This window comes from Macaca fascicularis, chromosome 7, assembly GCF_037993035.2.
Source record: "Macaca fascicularis isolate 582-1 chromosome 7, T2T-MFA8v1.1".
NCBI classification, from domain to species: Eukaryota; Metazoa; Chordata; class Mammalia; order Primates; family Cercopithecidae; genus Macaca; species Macaca fascicularis.
The window spans coordinates 140,798,846-140,819,385 of record NC_088381.1 but is presented as its reverse complement, the minus strand read 5'-3'; the positions used below and the strand labels follow the sequence as shown (position 1 = coordinate 140,819,385).

General features: G+C 49.0%; 2 protein-coding genes across 13 annotated transcripts in view; one reads left to right on the top strand and one right to left on the bottom strand.

Moving 5' to 3' along the window:
• The window catches only part of DCAF4 (DDB1 and CUL4 associated factor 4), a 34,232-nt gene extending 14,105 nt beyond the window's left edge, over positions 1–20,127 (bottom strand). For 7 of the 12 annotated variants that reach the window (XR_012415919.1, XR_012415921.1, XR_012415922.1 and 4 more), the window contains exons 1-6: positions 20,038–20,127; positions 8,592–8,691; positions 6,779–6,879; positions 6,304–6,461; positions 4,538–4,617; positions 3,290–3,392 (exon numbers count right to left, since the gene is read on the bottom strand). Coding sequence is in view for 7 of the 12 variants with exons in the window: in XM_005561713.5 (XP_005561770.2) it covers positions 3,290–3,392; positions 4,538–4,617; positions 6,304–6,461; positions 6,779–6,879; positions 8,592–8,683 (534 nt within the window). In the remaining 5 variants the exon portion in view is untranslated. Of the gene's footprint in view, positions 1–3,289; positions 3,393–4,537; positions 4,618–6,303; positions 6,462–6,778; positions 6,880–8,591; positions 8,692–19,639; positions 19,915–20,037 lie in introns of those variants that run through there. The other 5 variants (XR_012415920.1, XR_012415923.1, XM_015453972.4 and 2 more) reach the window with 2 other exon arrangements.
• Positions 16,929–17,293, top strand: LOC102128359 (large ribosomal subunit protein eL36-like). Its single transcript, XM_045396663.3, has one exon. It carries the CDS (start codon positions 16,929–16,931, stop codon positions 17,274–17,276), a length of 348 nt encoding a protein of 115 aa, XP_045252598.1. The 3' UTR covers positions 17,277–17,293.
• Positions 20,128–20,540: the final 413 nt, after the last annotated feature.

Sequence of the window (20,540 nt, the reverse complement as noted above, 5' to 3'; positions counted from 1 at the left end):
CTGTGCATTTTCACTGGGTGAGAGCTCCTCTCCATGAGTGTGGAGATGACCTCACTTCCCCTAATTCAGTGCAGCCATCTCTGGGCAAAGTCAGTACATGTCAGATCTAACAATTCAAGAGGAAGGATGAGAATGGCAGTGAGGGGACATGGCCAGAAAGTCTGAGATCTGCATGAGGACCTCACTCAGAAGTGGGTTTGGGAGAGTCCCAGCATGCACACAGAGGAATGTGCCACGTGCCATCACGAAGCCTGTGCAGCAATAGGAGAAATGCTAGTTCCTATTACATAGGCACTAATTTTTTTTACCACCATGAAAACAAACAAAAAACCCACTGAATAAAACGTGCAACAGAAAAAGACTGCATTCAAATATAGGCTTTTTTGGCCGGGCGCGGTGGCTCAAGCCTGTAATCCCAGCACTTTGGGAGGCCGAGGCGGGTGGATCACGAGGTCAGGCGATCGAGACCATCCTGGCTAACACGGTGAAACCCCGTCTGTACTAAAAAATACAAAAAACTAGCTGGGTGCGGTGGCGGGCATCTATAGTCCCAGCTACTTGGGAGGCTGAGGCAGGAGAATGGCATAAACCCGGGAGGCGGAGCTTGCAGTGAGCTGAGATCCGGCCACTGCACTCCAGCCTGGGCGACAGAGCGCGATTCTGTCTCAAAACAAACAAACAAACAAACAAAAAACAAATACAGGCTTAGCCCAGGCTGGAGTGCAGTGGCGCGATCTCGGCTCACTGCAAGCTCCGCCTCCCAGGTTCACGCCATTCTCCTGCCTTAGCCTCCCGAGTAGCTGGGACTACAGGCGCCTGCCACCTAGTTTTTTTGTATTTTTAGGAGAGAGGGGGTTTCACCGTATTAGCCAGGATGGTCTTGATCTCCTGACCTCGTGAGCTGCCCGCCTCGGCCTCCCAAAGTGCTGGGATTACAGGCTTGAGCAAAGGTAGGCTATTTTTTTTTTTTTTTTTAAAGAGGTGGGGTCTCACTGTTGTCACCCAGGCTGGAGTACAGTGGCATGATCATGGCTCATGATAACCCTGAACTCCTGGGCTCAAGTGATCTTCTCTCCTCAGCCTCCTGAGCAGCTAGGACTACAGGCATGAACCACTGTGCCTGGCCACTTTTATATTTTTTTTGTAGCGATAGTGTCTCACTATGTTGTCCAGGCTGGTCTTGAACTTCTGGCCTCAAGTGATCCTCCTGCCTCAGCCACCCAAAGAGCTGGGATTACAGGTGTGAGGCACCATGCCTGGCTCAGGATGTGGGCTAATTTTTTTTTTTTAGAGGGAGTCTCACTCTGTCGCCCAGGCTGAAGTGCAGTGGCACGATCTCAGCTTGCTGAAGCCTCCACCTCCCAGGTTCAAGCTATTCTCTCACCTCAGCCTCCTGAGTAGCTAGGACTACAGGTGTGAACCACCACACCCAGCTAATTTTGGTATTTTTAGTATAGACGGGGTTTCACAATGTTGGTCAGGCCAGTCTCGAACTCCTAACCTCAAGTGATCCTCCCACCTCGGTCTCCCAAAGTGCTGGGACTACAGGTGTGAGCCACTGCACTTGGCCCTATTTTTGTTTTTTCTTCTGAGACAGAGTCTTGATCTGGTTGCTCAGGCTGGAGTGCAGTGGCACAATCATGACTCACTGCAGCCTTGACTTCCTGGGATCAAGTGATCCTCCCACCTCAGCCTCCCGAGTAGCTGCGACTACATGCACATATCACCATGCCCAGCTAATTTATATTTTTTGTAGAGACAGGGTTTACCCATATTGCTTAGGCTGGTCTCGAACTTTTGGGCTCAAGTGAACTGCCTGCCAAAGCCTCCCAAAATGCTGAGATGACAGGCATGAACCACTGTGCCAGATGTGGGCTATTTTAAGCTTTTCTTTTCTCATTTTAAAACATGATGTGGTTAGTTGCTATTTCAAAGCAAAAACTCTACATAGTTATGTGTTTTGTATATATTAATAAATACAGACCCACACACAGATTTGGACGCTGGTTTTGGTGAAACTGTATCAACTTTGTTAAGTTTACCCAGGAAGAAGTCATGTTCCCAGAGAATCATTAAGACCAGACTCAGATCTGAAAAACTGTGCTCCAGGTGGCAAGCCAGTCTCCGGCCCTGCGGTCCCACCGGCCAGCCAGAGTCACTGTGACTTTGGGTGATGGAGACGACCTACCACATGTAAAGCCTGGGTCAGGAGAGATGAAGCACGAGGGTCGGGGTGTCCAGGCTTGTGAAGAGTGGCCTGTGTATCACCAGACCCCACATGCCAATGACCCCCACTGTTCCCATGCGCTGTACCCCAGGGAAGGGACTACTGAGGGGAACCCACCGCAACAGAAGATTCTACTCATTCAGTCAAACCATATCCCCAAGCACACACGGAGAGAAAAGCCACACGGGAGAATGTGGGCCCGGCCCCCAACACCCCTCACACAGAAGGACCCCGCTGTGGTGGTCTCCTGGGGCAGAAGGATGCAGTGTTGACCTCCAGGGTCAATCTCTAGCATCGGCCTCCAGTCCGGCCAGCAGATGACCGAGTCCAGATGCTCCTGCCTCTGTATCCTCGTCTCACTCTCCCTCGCTTTCCCTCAGCCTCCAGGAAGGACAGGGCTTGCCGGGCACACCCTGCTCTTACGTGGTCCATTGAGAGGTCAGGGACCTTTGTTTGCAGTGGACCCTCTAGCTCTCTGCCAACATTTCCTTGGCCTCTGGGTTTAAGCGACTGACCTTGGCCTCCAGCTTGGGTCCATCCCAAACCAGAGAAGGCCTTTCTCCCCCTGCAAATGATGTGATGGAGGTGTGTTGATGGGAGGTGCCCCTGAGGCCAGGGCGGCAAGCAAGGAGTCCTACCCTCTAGTGACCAAAGGCATACTGGGCTGCAGGTTTAGCCACCAAGTCCTGTCCCACTTCAGGAAGAATTAGATGTCCCCTGGTCCACTGTGAACCTTTTTAAATGAATATATAACACAGCCAAGGAGAAGTTACTGTGTCAGGTTTCTTAGTCAAGGTGTGGCTGGGTCCAGACTCTGATGTCAAACAATGGAACTGATGTGGGGGTGATGATGGTCACCACACAGCCTGCCTGCCAGCTCAGCATCTCCCAGCCGGGAGCCAGCAGGCAGGTTAAAATCATACAACCAAGAAGATGCCACCTGCTTTCATTGCAGTTGGCTTCTCCAGAGCCAGGCTTGATGACTGGCAACGCTAAGCCACAAAGTGTCCAGAGGGTGGTACTCACATCCTAGGTATCCACAGCTGTCCCCCTCCCACTCACCAGTATGAGGTTAAATCGGTCGCTTGCCAAGGCGGAGGGATCCAAGCTCCGAATCTGGACCTTTTTCCTCTCCATGCAACTGAGACGCAGCTCGTGGGCTAAACTGCAGAAACAGAGGGTAGGGGCATGGATGCTGTAGCTGACATGCATGAAGAAGATTCGGGGGTCTCTGGCCTTCCCTCCCCGCTGAGGCCCATCTCTCCTCGTCAGCCTGCTCCATAGTACTTCTCAGCAATGGAGCTGAGCAAGATCCCAGATTATGTGAATTTGAGTTTCCCCACAGAACACTCAGGAAGATGAAAATGAAGAAGTGAGTGGCCCATTTACAGAGTCAAAGAGTGGGAGTTAGAGGGACTTGTGCCTGCATCATCCAGTACACCTCCTTCTCCTGAGATGACCAAAGTGCTGGAGATGAAACAATGGTCTGGAGGGCACTCCACTGCTGGGAAGAGCCCCAGGATATGCTGCCTCTTGTTTCGCAGGATGAGGAACAGATCTAACTAGAGTTTTAACTCTTTCTGTCTCAGAAGGAGGAAAACAGAGGAGGGGCCTACCCTGCCTGATACCCACGGTGTTTCTGGCCTTCCCTGAAGGGGTCCTGCTCCAAGGTGCGAGGGCTGTGCCCCAGGAAGCTGCCTTAAATGCAGGGTTCTTCACTTACACATGTACAGTGGGGGCAGGAGACGCAGGGTTGGGCGCTCAGGTGTTGGAGTCAGACAGTTCCCCACTTCTAGCTTTACCTTGAGCAAATCACTCCACTCTGAGCCCCAGTCTCTTCCTCAGGAAATGGGGAAAAGTATCGGCCTATCTCACAGGGTTTTAGTTAGAATTGTATCAGACATCATAAGTACTTGGATAAAGTTTAGTACACACACATCCATTTAATGCCCCATTTTTGGTGACAACTCATTAGAAGGGAAAGAAGCATGCAGAAATGTCATGGGAATGAAGTTGTAGGATCTTCTACTAGAATGACTTATGAGTACCAGAGAATAGACATCTCTGCCTATGTCCCCATCCTCTCTCCCTAGCCTCCTGCAAGAGTCCCTCTCCTTCAGTCTAGAGAGAACAGCTTTCTCAGGGTGGGTTTAAGCAGCAGAAGGCAGGCTCTGAACTGGAGCCCCTCAACTATGCAGGTGCCTCACGGGGTAGCCACATGGTCTGTCCAGATTGGATTCTTGTACCATGAAAATAAGAAACAGGAAAAGAACATTCATGAAGAAACATAACAAAGAGGCATTGTCTTACTGGCAATAACTGGTGACGTTGAGAAAACCCAGTTGGCTTTTTCGGAGCATGGAAGATGCATTAAATCCCATCCTGGCAATCTAGATTTATTACAAAAAAGAGAACAATTCAATGAAGATTTATTTGTTATGGGATAATGGAGAATGTTTTTCGTTCCACAGGACGCAATAAAGGAAATAGGCACTAAATTGGCAGAAACTTTATGCATAAAAATCCAATGGTATCCTTTCCAAGTCTCCTGTCCTTGGCAAGAGGAAAGGCCCAGCACAAGAAAGTGTGGGCGAAGGCCGGGCGCGGTGGCTCACGCCTGTAATCCCAGCACTTTGGGAGGCCGAGGCGGGTGGATCACAAGGTCAGGAGATCGAGACCATCCTGGCTAACATGGTGAAACCCCGTCTCTACTAAAAATACAAAAAGAAATTAGCTGGGTGTGGTGGCACGCAACTGTAGTCCCAGCTACTTGGGAGGCTGAGGCAGGAGAATGGCTTGAACCCGGGAGGCGGAGCTTGCAGTGAGCCGAGATCACACCACTGCACTCCAGCCTGGGCAATAGAGCGAGACTCCGTCTCAAAAAAAAAAAAAAAAAAAAAAATGTGAGCAGGAAAGTCTGCTCCTCAACCCTGCCATGTTCTCCATCCACATACACCCAGAGGGATGAAGTCACCAGGTGCAAGAGTGCAGCAATGGGACTGCAAACAGGCCTGCATCACTTTCCATTCCACCTGTGGTGACTCAAGGCTGGAACTATATGTTCCATTGCCTACCTTGACAACAATATATGCTAGCATCTAGACCTGTGTCAAGATGGCCTATATTCCAAACCATGCATCCTGGTCTTCTATTTAAAATAGAAAGCTGGGTCGGGCATGGTGGCCCACACCTCTAATCCCAAACTTTGGGAGGCCAAGGTGGGCGGATTACTTGAGGCCAGGAGTTCAAGATCAGCCTGGCCAACATGGTGAAACTCCATCTCTACAAAAAAAATACAAAAATTAGCTGGGCATGGTGGCAGGCACCTGTAATCCCAGCTACTTGGGAGGCTGAGGCAGGAGGCTCACTTGAACCTGGGAGGTGGAGGCTGCAGTGAGCCGAGATCACACCACTGCACTCCAACCTGGGCGACAGAGTGAGACCCTGTCTCAAAAAAAAAACCCAAAAACCAAAAAACAGTTACTAAAATAGTATCACACTGCCTCCCAAGATTCCTTCAGGAATGACAAAACAGAACTGCTGAAGAAGGCTGGGCGCAGTGGCTCGCACATATAATCCCAGCACTTTGGGAGGCCGAGGCGGGCAGATCACTTGAAGTCAGGAGTTCAAGACCAACCTGGACAACATGGTGAAACCCTGTCTCTACTAAAAATAAAAAAATTAGCTGGGCATGGTGGGACGTGCCTGTAGTCCCAGCTACTCAGTATGCTGAGGCAGGAAACTGCTTGAACCCGGGAGGCAGAGGTTGCGCTGAGCCGAGATCATGCCACTGCACTCCAGCCTGGGTAACAAAGTGAGACTCCATCTCGAAAAGATAAATAAATAAATAAATAACTGCTGAAAAAATTTAGCAAACAAGAAAATGGGGATGGAAGGAGGGGCTCTTGGCTGTTCTTATTCTTGTCTTCTTTCTGTCAGGGAAAAGCTGGGGCCACACCCCCTGAAGTGCCTCTGCTAACTGTTGCAGGGGCATCTAACTGGCACCCTTTTCAACAGTGGATGGACAGGTGCTGGCAGGAGCAGAGGACAGGGGGGCGAAGGGGTGAGGAGCCCACCTTTTTCTGCTTGTCCTCTTCCTCAAGCAGCCGCAGTCTCTTGCTCTCCATCTCCTTCTGCCGGATGCTCTCTTTCGTCAGGGGGTTGCAGTTGTTATGTCCAGGGAGCAAGCGGAAGTAGCGTTTCTTTTCAGGGTCAAAGTAAAACCCAGGTAGCTCTTTACATAAAAAAATTAAATGCATCAATTTCAACCACTGTGAACTGACCACCTGAGTTGGGTGCCCAGTGGCCTCTCCCCCCACCTCATGGCTGCCTGTCTTTTCTGAGAGCGGGGATGAGCTGCCTTGTCAAGCAACATCCTGGACTGTGCTCAGTCCTGGAGGAGGCAGTTTGCCTCAGGACCACCATTCCTGATGCACCCAGCTCCCTCCCTGAGTGTTTCAATTTGCTCCTGCAACTCCTTCTGAGCCAGGAATGGGTCTCAGCCTTCCCTGTGCGCAGGGGCCAGGAGTCTCACCCAGCAAGTGGCCTTACCTGGCACAGAGGAGGCCCCAGCTGTGCCAGACGAGGTCGACGGAGACTCATCATCACCGTGGCTGGAATCCTGAGCCGACTGCGCTGCCTGGGAGTCGGACCTGTTGACACACAGCTGTGTTAACTTGGAGCCCAGGGCTTGAGTTCCAGGCATTCTGACTGGGGGTCCATTCGGGCAGTCCTGCAACCTTCACCTCTGATCTCTGACCTTTCTGATTACTTGAGAAGCACTGATCTCCTCTTGCAAATACAACAAAATAGGGCAAGGTTTTGGTTTTTCACTCTTTTTTCTTTCGTTAAAAGAGAACAGATGTCAGTGATTCCCTCTTCTTATTTTGTCACTCAAGCATTTTGTGAGGTCTTGTGGAATTTTCCAGATTAAAAGAAAAAATAGAAATCTCTGCCAATAAGAATTTTACCAGCTGGGCTCATTTGTCAGCACAACGGCAGTTACAAGGCTAGGTGAATTTCATTCTTTATTGGATTCAGTAGCATGAAGAGTTTAACTTTTACTTGACTACACAATCTTACAGACAGAAAAATTGGGCTTTGGGGGACAGAGTTGATTAGTTCAGTAACACTGGGATAGAGCCGTGGCTAAAACACTTGATGTGTAAATCCACAAGTAGCTTCTGTGGGAATTATAGGCTGAAGGATGTAGTAGAGGCGTGTGCCACGCCACCCAGATAATTTTTGTATTTTTAGTAGAGAGGGGGTTTCGCCATGTTGGCCAGACTGGTCTCAAACTCCTGACCTCAAGTGATCCACCTGCCTTGGCCTCCCAAAGTGTTGGGATTACAGGCGTCAGCCACCATGCCCGGCCCAGCCAACTTTATTTTAAAAATACATTTAATGTTGCCTTGGCCTGGCGTGGTGGTTCACGTCTATAATCCTAGCACTTTGGGGGGCTGAGGCAGAAGGATCACTTGAGCTCAGGACTTTGAGACCAGCCTGAGCAACAGAGTGAGACTTCATCTCTTAAGGAAATAAATAAATGTAATGTAGCCTGGTGTACAGTGTTTTAAAGTCTATACTAGTATAATGTCCTAAGCCTTTGTGTTCACTCATCACTCTCACTGACTTCTAGTCCTGCAAGCTCTATTCACAGGAAGTGTCATATATAGGTATACCATTTAAAAAAAAATCCTATATACCCTATCTTTACTGTATCTTTTCTATGTTGAGATCCACAAATACCACTGTGTCCTGCCTGCCTCTCGAATTCAGTAGTCACATGCTGCACAGGTTTGCAGCCTAGGAGCAATGGGCTACACCCATATAGCTTAGGTGTGTGGCTGGCTGTACCATGTAGGTTTGTGTTAAGTATGTGCTATGATGTTTGCGTGACACGACAGCCTAATAACACATTCCTCAGAATGCATTCCCCCTCGTTAAGTGAAGCATGAGTGTATATCCTTGTCCAAGACTTAGGCTGAATAAAATTTGGTTTCCACAAAGGTATTTTCATAAAAAGTCTACAAAATGAGAAACGGTTTTCCAGCTGTATCAGATAACGTCTACCTCCAGCCTTAGGACGAATGCCCTGGCCAGAGGTCGTGGTCGCGTAGGAAAGAACAGAGAGTGGTCCACTCCCCTCATTACTCAGTGTGGTGGGCTGGCCCACCACAGCCACATGCCCTGGGAGCACGTTAGGAAGGCAGGCTCTCCTCAAGACCTCTCAGACCCACGGAATCAGAACTTGCATTGGGACGAGTCCCCTGGTGATCTCCATGCCTGTGAGCGTGTGACATGCCATGCGTACAATGCCAGCAGCACACTGGGCAAAAGTGGCTCCCCAGAGTGGCACACTTGCCTGTCTTCAGGATCACGGAGTCTGAACCAAGGGTTCTGCTGGTGGCTTCTTCTCCCATGTCTTCTTCTACTCTGCCAGCTACTTTTATTCATTTCTGTTCCTAAAAGAGAAAAACAAAAATTCCATGGATCTCCATGTGGAAAAGGTGTGGGCTTTTCTGTTTGCTTCTTGACAGCTGCTTCATGTTCAGCACCAGCAAAAGGCTGGCCCACCCTGGGTTATCATCAGATTTGCCACACCAAGCCTTACCCAGGAAGGGCTGCCTCCAGCACTCTCCCAACATCCTTCCCACTTCCTTCCTGTCACCCCTAGTTGACCACATAGCTCCCTACTCCACAGAAATAGGGATGGCTGGGCACGGTGGCTTATGCCTGTAATTCCAGCACTTTGGGAGGCTGAGGCGGGCGGATCATGAGATCAGTTCGAGATCAGCCTAACCAACATAGTGACACCCCGTCTTTACTAAAAATACAAAACTTAGCCAGGAGTAGCGTGCACCTGTAATCCCAGCTACTCAGGAGGCTGAGGCAGGAGAATAGTTTGAACCTGGGAGGCGGAGTTTACAGTGAGCCGAGATCGCGCCACTGCACTCCAGCCTGGGCGACAGAGTGAGACTCCATCTCAGAAAAGAAAAGAAAAGAAAAGAAAAGAAAAGAAAAGAAAAGAAAAGAAACGTTGCTAGGCATGAATCCCCTAACTTCACTCCCTTCTGCTCCACAAATACCTGCCTTTACTAATTGTCTTCTTCCTTGTCTTGGACAACAGGTATCACTGCTCCTTTTCAAAAAGCAGACCCATCCCACCTGGCTATCGATCTCATTCCTCCCCAGGAACTGCAGACATCTGTTTCTACATATGTTAATGTCTCCTTCTCCTTATCTCAGCTTAAAAACATGCCCAGGTTTTTCATTTGTTAGTGTTCCATTTCTAATCCAAAAAGAATGGGCATATTCTGAAAGAATGGTCTATATCCACGAACTCTGTGTCTTCATCTCCCAATATTCCTCAACCCACTGCAGCCAAGCTTCCTCTGTCCTCGCCTTTCTGCTAAAATGCTCTTGCTCGTGATCACCTACTTGCCAAAGTGAGTGGTCTCTTTTTAGCCCTTATTCCTGCAACATGCGGCAGGCACCAGGAGGCTACATTCTTCCTTTGGCTTCTGTAATATCTTTCTCTTGGTTTTCTTCTTGCTAAATGAATCCTTTGCTCATTTCTCCTGGGTCACACACCCTGTGTGTGCTTCCCATTGTTCTGTCCTAGATCCTCTTCTTTTCAGACTTAACACCATCTCATCTACCAATGCAGATGCAGCTCCAACCCTAATATCCCTACTGAGCATCAGATTCCTATATGCTGCTTCCTGTCTATTTCCGCAGATCCAACAGGTTCAAAAGTGAGTTCATGATTTCTCCCTAACCCCCGGATCTGCTCTTTTGCTTGTCTAAATTTCTCTTTTCTGAAAGTAATATCCCTGCTCCTGCAGCCCAAATGTGTGTGCTTGGTTTTGTTTGTTTGTTTTGAGATGGAGTCTCGCTCTGTTGCCCAGGCTGGAATGTAGTGGCGCCATCTCAGCTCACTGCAACCTCTGCCTCTCGGGTTCAAGCAATTCTCCTGCCTTAGCCTCCAAAGTAGGTGGTACTACAGGCACCCGCCACCACACCTGGCTAATTTTTGTATTTTTAGTGAAGACGGGGTTTCACCATGTTGGCCAGGCTGTTCAAGAACTCCTGGCCTCAAGTAATCTACCTGCCTCGTCCTCCCAAAGTGCTGGGATTACAGGTATGGGCCACCAAGCCTGGCCCCCAAATTTTTATCTTATTAATCGTCCTAAACAATGGCTCCTGAACACCATGTGTGGGTTTCCCTATGGATCAGTTATCTTATACCCCAGCTAAAGAATACAGTTGTGGCCGGGCGCGGTGGCTCAAGCCTGTAATCCCAGCACTTTGGGAGGCCGAGACGTGTGGATCATGAGGTGAGGAGATCAAGACCATCCTGGCTAACACGGTGAAACCCCGTCTCTACTAAAAAAATACAAAAAACTAGCCGGGCGAGGTGGCGGGCGCCTGTAGTCCCAGCTACTCGGGAGGCTGAGGCAGGAGAATGGTGTAAACCCGGGAGGCGGAGCTTGCAGTGAGCTGAGATCCGGCCACTGCACTCCAGCCTGGGCGACACAGCGAGACGCCGTCTCAAAAAAAAAAAAAAAAAAAAAAAAAGGATTCCGTTGTATTTATTAATAGTTAAGTTACAAGCTGAAAGGCACTGTGCACAGGAAGGGAAGCACGTGTGGCCACTGTTAAGACTGGTAGGAAAATGGCTGCATGCGGTAGCTCATGCCTATAATTCCAGCACTTTTGGGAGGCTGAAGTGGGAGGATTGCTTGAGCCCAGAGTTTGAGACCAGCCTGGGCAACACAGTGAGACCTCATCTCAAAAAAAGAAAAAGACTGATAGGAGAAATAAGCCCTACTGACATAAAGCTTATTATTATTACCAACTCTAGAAAAAGGTCAAAATTCCTTTAGAGTGTATGTTCTGTATATGAAATGATTCTAATTTGTTTAATTATGTAACAATGTATGAATACAGCAAGGAACACACGAATTGGTGAGTCAGACTTCAGATCACCCACAGGAGGCAGGACCGTGTCCCACTCACACCATTATCCTCAACAGGCGGCTGCACAATCAGCAGGACACAGCTGATGAGAAAAGCACTGACAAGTGCCAATTTGGGCCAGGGAGAGCATGTGTTCACCCCTAACTCATATAGGCCCCAGGTACAGGCACTTCAATCCGGTAAGGGGGCCTGCCAACATCAAGTAATATAGTTGTTGAGGTTGGGCAAAAATCCTTTTAAAGGCCAGGTGTGGTGGCTCATGCTTGTAATCCCAGCACTTTGGGAGGCCGATGCGGGTGGATTACCTGAGGTCAGGAGTTCGAGATCAGCCTGGCCAACGTGGTGAAACCCCGTCTCTACTAAAAGTACAACAATTCACCGGGCGTGGTGGCGGGTGCCTGTAATCCCAGTTACTTGGGAGGCTGAGGCAGGAGAATCGCTTGAACCTGGGAGGCGGAGGCTACAGTAAGCCACGACTGCACCATCGCACTCCAGCCTGGGCAATAGAGCGAGACTCCGTCTCAAAAAAAAAAAAGAAAAAAAAAGAAAAAGAAAAAAATCATTTAAAAAGTCACACTAATAAAGCCTTCCAAATACAGAAAGAGTTTAAAGGCTAGTACGAACACAGTACCTTTCTAGTACTTTTAAGAAGCCTGTTCAGGGGTGGGGAGTGTGTCTTCCCCAAACACAAACATAGTTCATTCTCTACGGCCGCTTTACAGTCCATGCTTGCACTCATCACTCTGCATGACTCTTTGTTCATACTCCCATCTTATACTGGATGTGAGGTGAATTCTATAAGGCAAACATCTTACTTTGTTCTTTTTTCTATTCCTAGCATCCATGACCTAGTTGGTGCTTAGCAAATTTCTGCTGAACTGAAGCAAAGCAAAACGAAACCTGTGGCTACTTTAAGTCCCAAGTAGCTTCTTTCTGCTCTGGGTTATTTCCATTTACTACTCCGCACACATTTACAGAGCGCCCACTCCATGTGAGGCGCTAGGGAGTGGGCAGAGATAATAAGCTGTGCTCCCTGGTCTCGAGGCACTGATTGTTTAATATGGGAGACAGATGCACAGACCAACCCCTGTAGCGCAGAATAAGGGTACAGACCCAGGTCTCTCCAGGTGTGGTGGGAGAGAAGGGAGTGACTGCTCCACGTGCCTGGGCTGGAGGTGGGGGAGGGAGGTAAGTGCCGTCTGAAGAATGAAAATGTCAGGGAAGCCTGGAGTGGTGGCTCACGCCTGTAATCTCAGCACTTTGGGAGGCCAAGGTAGGCAATCACCTGAGGTCAGGAGTTTGAGACCAGCCTGACCAACATGGCGAAACCCCATCTCTACTAAAAATACAAAAATTAGGCCAGGTGCGGTGGCTCACGCCTATAATCCCAGCACTTTGGCAGGCTGAGGCAGGCGGATCACCTGAGGTCAGGAGTTCGAGACCAGCCTGACCAACATGATGAAACCCCGTCTCTACTAAAAATACAAAAATTAGCCAGGCATGGTGGTGGGTGCCTGCAATCCCCACTACTTGGGAGGCTGAAGCAGGAGAATCGCTTGAACCCGGGAGGTGGAGGTTGCTGTGAGCTGAGATAGTGCCACTGCACTCCAGCCTGGGTGACAGAGCAAGACTCTGTCACCAAAAAAAAAAAAAAAAAAAAAAGGCAGCGGGGGCGGCGGGCCTGTAGGCCATCTGGTATGGCCAGAGCCTGAAGTTCAAGAAATTGGGGGGATGAACCTGCAGAGGCAGACAGGGCATGGTCACGAGGACTCTGGGTGGGCGAGGAGTGACATGATTAGGGCTGCTAAGAAAGGGCACCTGAAAGGCAGCGGCATGGGGAAGAAGGTGACAGTAAGAACTGCAGCAGCAACCCAGGTGAGATGAACTCACTTACACATTATGGACATGGTATGTGGGATAGCAGAGCCTAGATTTTGATTTAGGCAGCGAATTTCATGGGAGAGGTGGAGAGAGGAGTTGAGAAAGGTTAAGTGAATAACTGGTAAAGTCATGAGCAGGGAGACTAAGAATAAAGGAAGAACACTTTGGGGAGAGGAGAGTAAGTCTGATTTTGAATAAATCAATCTCAAGATGCAGGCAATGGGAAATACGGGTCTGATAATACAGAGAGAAACTGAGCCTAAAGAGACATATTTGAAAGTAACAAGGATATGGTGACACAATCTCGGCTCACTGCTACCTCTGCCTCCTGGGCTCAAGTGATTCTTCTGTCTCAGCCTCGCGAGTAGCTGGGGCTACAGGCGTGCGCCACTATGCCTGGCTAATTTTTGTATTTTTAGTAGAGACGGGTTTTGCCATATTGGCCAGGCTAGTCTCGAACTGCTGACCTAGTGATCTGCCCACCTCGGCCTCCCAAAGTGCTGGGATTACAGGCGTGAGCCACCGTGCCCGGCCATTAGAGACAATTTTATCTAGTAATAATATAAAACCCAGTATGCATCACAGTTTGTAGATCAGTGCTTCTTAAGGACTATTTTACCCACCAGGGGACATGTGGCAACGTCTGTAGACATTTTTGTTTGTCACAACTTGGGAGAAGGAGGGGTAGGCTGCCACTAGCACCTAGTGGGTAAAAGCCAGGGATGCTGCCAACCACCCTACAATGCACAGGGCAGCTTCCATACATTCTTCAGTAAGAATTATCCAGGGCTGGGTGCAGTGGCTGATGACTGTAATCCCAGCTGCTCGGGAAGTCGAGGCAGGAGGACTGCTTGAGCCTAGGAGTTCAAGACCAGCCTGCGCAACACAGCAAGATCCTGTCTCAAACAAACATTAAAAAAAAAAAAAAAAAAAAGAGACAGAAAAAAGAAAAAATTATTCAGCTGGTTGTGATGGCTCATACCTACAGTTCCAACTACTTGGGAGGCTGAGGTGGGATGTCTTGAGTCCAGAGTTTGAGACCAGTGTGGGCACCATTGCAAGACTCCATCTCAAAAACAACAAGAGTTACCTGGCCAAAAATAGTGCTAAAGCTGAAAAACCCTGTCCTATGTAGGAAGCACTCAAAAACAATTTGCTGGTAACATGATGCATCTAGTACCTTTGGAGCTGCTCTAGATGTTAAAATCAGGTGTGTTTCAGAAGGTTGGGCTTGTCTTTGTCTTTCAGAGAAACTTTTAAGTACCTCAAGGCATAAAGAATTATAATTTCTAAGAGACTACTATTCTGCCAAGACAATGTTAATCTCAAACAATAAATAAACACAATTTGGTTTTTTGGAAAATGATTGGACAATATTTATCAAGTAACTTATAAATGTACGTGCCTTCCTTCTGGGAACTGATCCTCCAAAAATAATTCCAAGATATTTACTACATTTTTCCGAATCATTTTATAAGGCCAGTATTACCATGTTACCAAAACCAGACAAAGATATAGGAAAAAAAATACAGGTCAAGGCTGGGTGCAATGGCTCATGCCTGTAAGCTCAGTACTTTGGGAGGCCGAGGCAGGCAGATCGCCTGAGGTCAGGAGTTCAAGACCAGCCCGGCCAACATAGAGTGAAACCTCGTCTCTACTAAAATACAAAAAATTAGTTAGGTATGGTGGTACACACTTATAGTCTCAGCTACTTGGGAAGCTGAGGCAGAAGACTTGCTTGAACCCGGGAGGCAGAGGTTGCAGTGAGCCGAGATCATGCCACTGCACTCCAGCCTGGGCAATAGAGCAAGACTCTGTCTCTCAAAAAAAAAAAAAAAAAAGAAAAGAAAAATATAGGTCAATATGTGTTATGAATATAGAGACGCAAAAATCCTCAACAAAACGCTAGCAAGTGAAATCCGGGAGCATATAAAAAGGATTATATACCATGACCAAGTGGGATTTATCTCAGAAATATAAGGTTGGTTCAACATAAGAAAATCAATCAATATAATACACCGTATTAATTGATGGGGAAAACCTCACATGATTTTCTCAGTTGATACACAGAAAAAGCACTGGACAAAATGCAACATCCTTTCATGATTAAAAAAACACTCAAACTAGAAACAGAAGGTAGTTTCTTCAACCTGATAAGGGGCAGCTACAAAACACCCACACCTAACATCATACTTACTGGCCAAAGACAAAGTTTTCCCTCTATGGTCAGGAACAAGACAAAGATGTTGGTTCTCACTACATCTATTCAACATTGTAGTGGAAGTTTTAGATAGGCAATTAGGCAAGACAAAGAAATAAAAGGTGACCAAACATGATCTTATATACAGAAAATCCTAAAGAATCCATCAAAAAGCTACCGGACCTAATAAATGAGTTCAGCAAGGTTGCAGGATACAAGATCAATATAGAAAAACCAGTTGTATTTCCGTACACTAGCAATGAACAGCCTGAATATTAAAGAAAAGTTACATTTACAATGGCATCAAAAAGAATAAAGTACTCCTCTGGTCCTGCTCAGGCTCAGTTACAAAAAAAAAAAAAAGAGAGAGAGAGAAAAAGTACTTAGGAATATATTTAACAAAATTAATGTATGGCATGTACACAGAAAACTATAAAACACTGTTGACAGAAATTACAGATTTAATGCAATCCATATCAAAATTCCAAATGCCTTTTTTTAAGCAAGGGATAAGCAGATCCTAAATTCATATTATGCAAGGGACCCAGAATACTCAAAATAATTTTGAAAAAGAACAAAGTTGGGAGGACTCACACCTCCCAATTTCAAAATTCACTACAAAGCTACAGTAATCAAGACACCATGTTACTGGCATATGGATAGAAATACAGATCAATGGAGTAGAATTGAGACCAGAAATAAACCCATATGCCTATCTATGGTCAATTGGTTTTCATCGAGGTGCCAAGACCATTCAACTAAAGAAAGAAGTGTCTTTTCAACTGCTGGGACATTTGAATATCAAAATGCAAAAGAATGTATTTGGATCCCTACTTCATACCATATGGGACAAAAACGAACCCAAATGGATCTAGATCTAAAACTATAAAACTTTTTGAAGGAAACAAAGGTATAAAATTAGGCGCGCGCGCACACACACACACACACACACACACACACACACACACACACACACACATATATTGGGCTTCATCAAAATTGAAAACTTCCGTGCATCAAAAGACACTAGTTAGGGCCAGACACAGTGGCTCACGCCTGTAATCCCAGCACTTTGGGAGGCTGGGATGGGTGGATCACTCGAGGACAGGAGTTCGAGACCAGCCTGACCAATATGGTGAAATTGCATGTTTCAAAATACAAAATACAAAAATTAGCTCGGTTTGGTGGCGGGAGCCTGTGGTCCCAGCTATTTGGGAGGCTGAGCCAGAAGAATCGCTTGAACCCGGGAGGTGGAGGCTGCAGTAAGCCGAGATGGTGCCACTGCATTGCAGCCTGGACGACAAGAGCGAAACTCCGTCTAAAAAAAAAAAGCAGCTACACAAATAGCCAACTGGCACATGAAAGGATACCCAACATCATTATCCTTAGGTAGATGCAAATCAAAACCACAGTGAGACACCACTTTATTTAATTTTATTTACTTATTCCCTCCTACTCTCCTTTTGGCTGAAGTGCAGTGGCGTGATCTCCGCTCACAGCAACCTCCATCTGCCCGGCTCAAGCCGTCCTCCTGCCTCACCTCGGAGTAGACGGAATTACAGGCGAGTGCCACCACACCAGGCTAATTTAAAAAACATTTTTGGCCTTCCGCCACGGCGCCATTGGAGAGTAGCAGCCATGGCTCTGCGCTACCCTATGGCCGTGGGCCTCAACAAGGGCCACAAGGTGACCAAGAACGTGAGCAAGCCCAGGCACAGCCGCCGCCGCGGGCGTCAGAGCAAACACACCAAGTTTGTGCGGGACATGATCCGGGAGGTGTGTGGCTTCACCCCGTACGAGCTGCGCGCCATGGGGCTACTGAAGGTCTCCAAGGAGAAACGGGCCCTCAAGTTCATCAAGAAAAGCGTGGGGACGCACATCCGTGCCAAGAGAAAGCAGGAGGAGCTCAGCAAGGTACTGGCCGCCATGAGGAAAGCCGCCGCCAAAAAAGACTGGGCCCCCTCCCCTGCCCTCTCCTTGAAATAAAAAACAGCTTGACAGAAAAATAAAATAAAATAAAAATAAAAAATATTTTTGTAGAGACGGGGTCTCGCTTTGTAGCCGCCCAGGCTGGTCTCGAATTTCTGACCTCCAGCGATCCTCCCGCCTCGGCGCAGTGTTGGGATGCCAGGCGTGAGCCACCACGCGCGGCAGCAATTCTGAGATTTAACACAGCGAGCCAGTATGTGCCCAGCGTATGCGTATGTAGTGTACAGAATATGTGAACCACCTTCTATAAAGGTTCATGCACGAGAAGGTCGGCTCTCTCTCACAGTCTTGCAGTTTTCCACACACAAGCGGCAAATATTTTTGCACCGGTCTCCAAAATGGTGTCTGGTTTGGGAGCCCGCAGCTTCCGGAATTACAGGCTCTTACCTGCTTCCAGGGCACCATTCCAGGCCTGGCCTCAACAGGCCCAAGGCGCAGGCCCAGAGTAGGCGAGGGGCGGCGGGTGCGCTACACCCAGTAGGGGGCAGCCCCGGGCTTCCACGCCACCCGCAGCCGTGGGCCCCCGCCCCCCAACACTGGCCAGCTCGGGAGCCAAGTGTGGGGGATGGCAGCCCGCACACTTCGGGACTGGCCTCGCCTCCCCGGGAGGTAGGCTTGACAGCACAGGGGGTAGGTCCAGCCTTAGCACAAGGCCAAAGCTCAGAATGGGGGAGGGGCTCCATCTCCCCATGGGACTCTTGGGTTTGGAGGCCTCGGGGCTGTTCTGATTTCTAGGCAGGGCCTCACCATCTTGTTTAGCACATGGTTAGGGGCCCTGGACTAGAGCCCAACAACCGCGGCTCAGAGACTGGGGTATCCTGGGGCTGCGGGGTTGATTCTTGGGCGGATGAGAATGTTCTGGAATTAGGCAGCGGTGATGGTTGCACAATCTTGCCAATTAAAAAAAAAAAAGCCACCGGATTGAACACTTTTTAAAAAGTGAATTTTAGGGTATGTGAAATATCACAGCATGGTGTAGTATACATCATATATATATATTTATATATAAACTACACATATATATGATGTTTACTACACCATGCTGTGATAGTTAAAGTGAGAAACATCCTAATTATCCAAAAACAGGAGAATTTTGTTAAGAGTCTGTAGACTGGCTGGGCGTGATGTTCATGCCTGTAATCCCAGCACTTTGGGAGGCGGGCGGATCACAAGGTCAAGAGATAGATGAGACCATCCTGGCCAACATGGTGAAAACCTGTCTCTACTAAAATACAAAAAATTAGCCAGGCTTGGTGGCGCGCGCCTGTAGTCCCAGCTACTCGGGAGGCTGAAGTAGGAGAATCGCTTGAACCCGGGAGGCGGAGGTTGCGGTGAGCCGAGACCGCGCCATTGCACTCCAGCCTGGGTAACAAGGGCGAAGCTCCGTATCAAAAAGGAAAAAAAAAAAAAAAAAAGTCTGCACACCAGCGGGCTGTAGTGTGCAAAACGCTAACTCCACTGGTTTGTAAAGCTGAATACAAAGTAGCTTCTACAGGCCAGGGCGGTGGCTCATGCTTCTAAAGTCTCAGCACTTTGAGAGGCCGAGGTGGGAGGATTGCTTGAGCCCCGGAGTTCAAGACCAGCCTGGGCAACATAGTGAGACACCACTCCCTCCCCTGGCCCCGTCTCTACAAATAATGTAAAAATTAGCTGGGTCTGGTGGTGCGTGCCTGTAGTCCCAGCATTTAAGAGTTGTTCATTGTAAAACAACATTTTGGACGGCTGACTTAAAAAACAACAAAGTTTTCTGTTAACATTTATTTAAGAAATAATTCAGGCAGCAGGCTTTGTACTAACGCCCCACCCTGAGTTGGTATTTTCAATCCTATTTTACAAATGAGGAAACAGGCTTAGAGGGCTAGGTACCATACCCAGCGTAAGCTAAATGGTGGAACAGGGATTCCACCTCTGTTGGTAGGACCCCCAGGCCTGGTTACCCACAAAACATCACCTCAACTCTAATTTCTATCGTAATTTAAAATCAGAGTTTGGGACTTTGGAACTGTTTCCTCTAGGAAGCTGTCCCCTCAGTTTCCTTTGCTTCTGGCTGCGCCGCTGGAGTCACAAGACAATGCCTGTAGAACACCGTGGTGAAAGGTGTCTTGGTTTCTGAAGCCCCCGGGGAACCCACGAGGCGTGGAAGAGCTGGCTTTCTCGTTAACACACAACTCAGAGTGAAGGCAAGGGCCAAACCTAGGCCCCAGCACTTGCTAGTTCGTTCGCTACCCCTCACGGACAACCAAACTGCACCCCTTTCTGCGTCTAACAAGCACATCATAGCGCTGGTGCTGGGAAAACGTAGTGCCTGTGAAGCAGCCAGCATAGTGCCGGCCACTTCGTAAGCGTCAGCCACGCCTTACCTGTTATGCTGACCTGAACATTCACGGGGACACAGCCCCAAGGCCCGCAGCCCAGCCCCCGCCAGGTGTCTGGTGGGGCCTTCAGCAGCAGGGCTTAGAGAAGCGCTTAGAGAAACGCCCTCAGCGGCGACACTCGGGGTGCCCTCCCTGCGTGTTTACGGTTGTAGCGCTGTTCCGGCCGGAGGGGCCCACGCGTCCCCGAACGGGCTAAGCGCCCTGCCCCAGCTGCCACCTAGGCCCGGTGGCACCGGCGTTCCACGTGCTCGCTCCTCCCCGCCCCTCCCCGCCCCTTTCCCTGGCCTTCCTCGCCGCACCCGTCTCCCACTCTGAGCTCTGCAGCGGGCGCGCGGCAGCCCTCGAACCGACGCCAGTAGGCACCCCAGGCAGCACAGACTTACCAGTTCAGCAGGTCCCTTCCGGATTCCCCTCGGGCTCAGTTGTGCAGAAGTTGGGCCGAAGCGTGCAAGGACCCGGAAAGACCAAGGTGTAGCGTCAGCCAGTTAGGTGGATACGTTTTGGTGTTGTAGCAGCCGATAGGGCTATAGCGGCCGTCCTTTCCTTCTCACTGGACGCGGCTTCTGTCTGTCGACGTCAATAGGGGCGATCCTACGCAGAAGGCGGGGAGTGGGGCTTCGGCTCCTCCCAGGCTTGGCCTGTCTGGGCCGGATGCACGTGGAGGCTGGTCCCGGAGCGCTTGGGGGTGGGGCCAGGCGCACGTGGGGGTGGGGCCGGGGGCGCTTCTCCCGGAGCAGCGGAACTGTCTGGAGCCGCTTTCCTGAGAGGCCGTGTCCTCCACCCTCCGCAGGCTGATCCGGCCCTGGAGAAGTCCTCTCCCTGTAGTGGAAAGAGAGAAGGAGTCTGTGAGGCGAGGGACAGAAGTAACGTGATGTTATGACAGGCG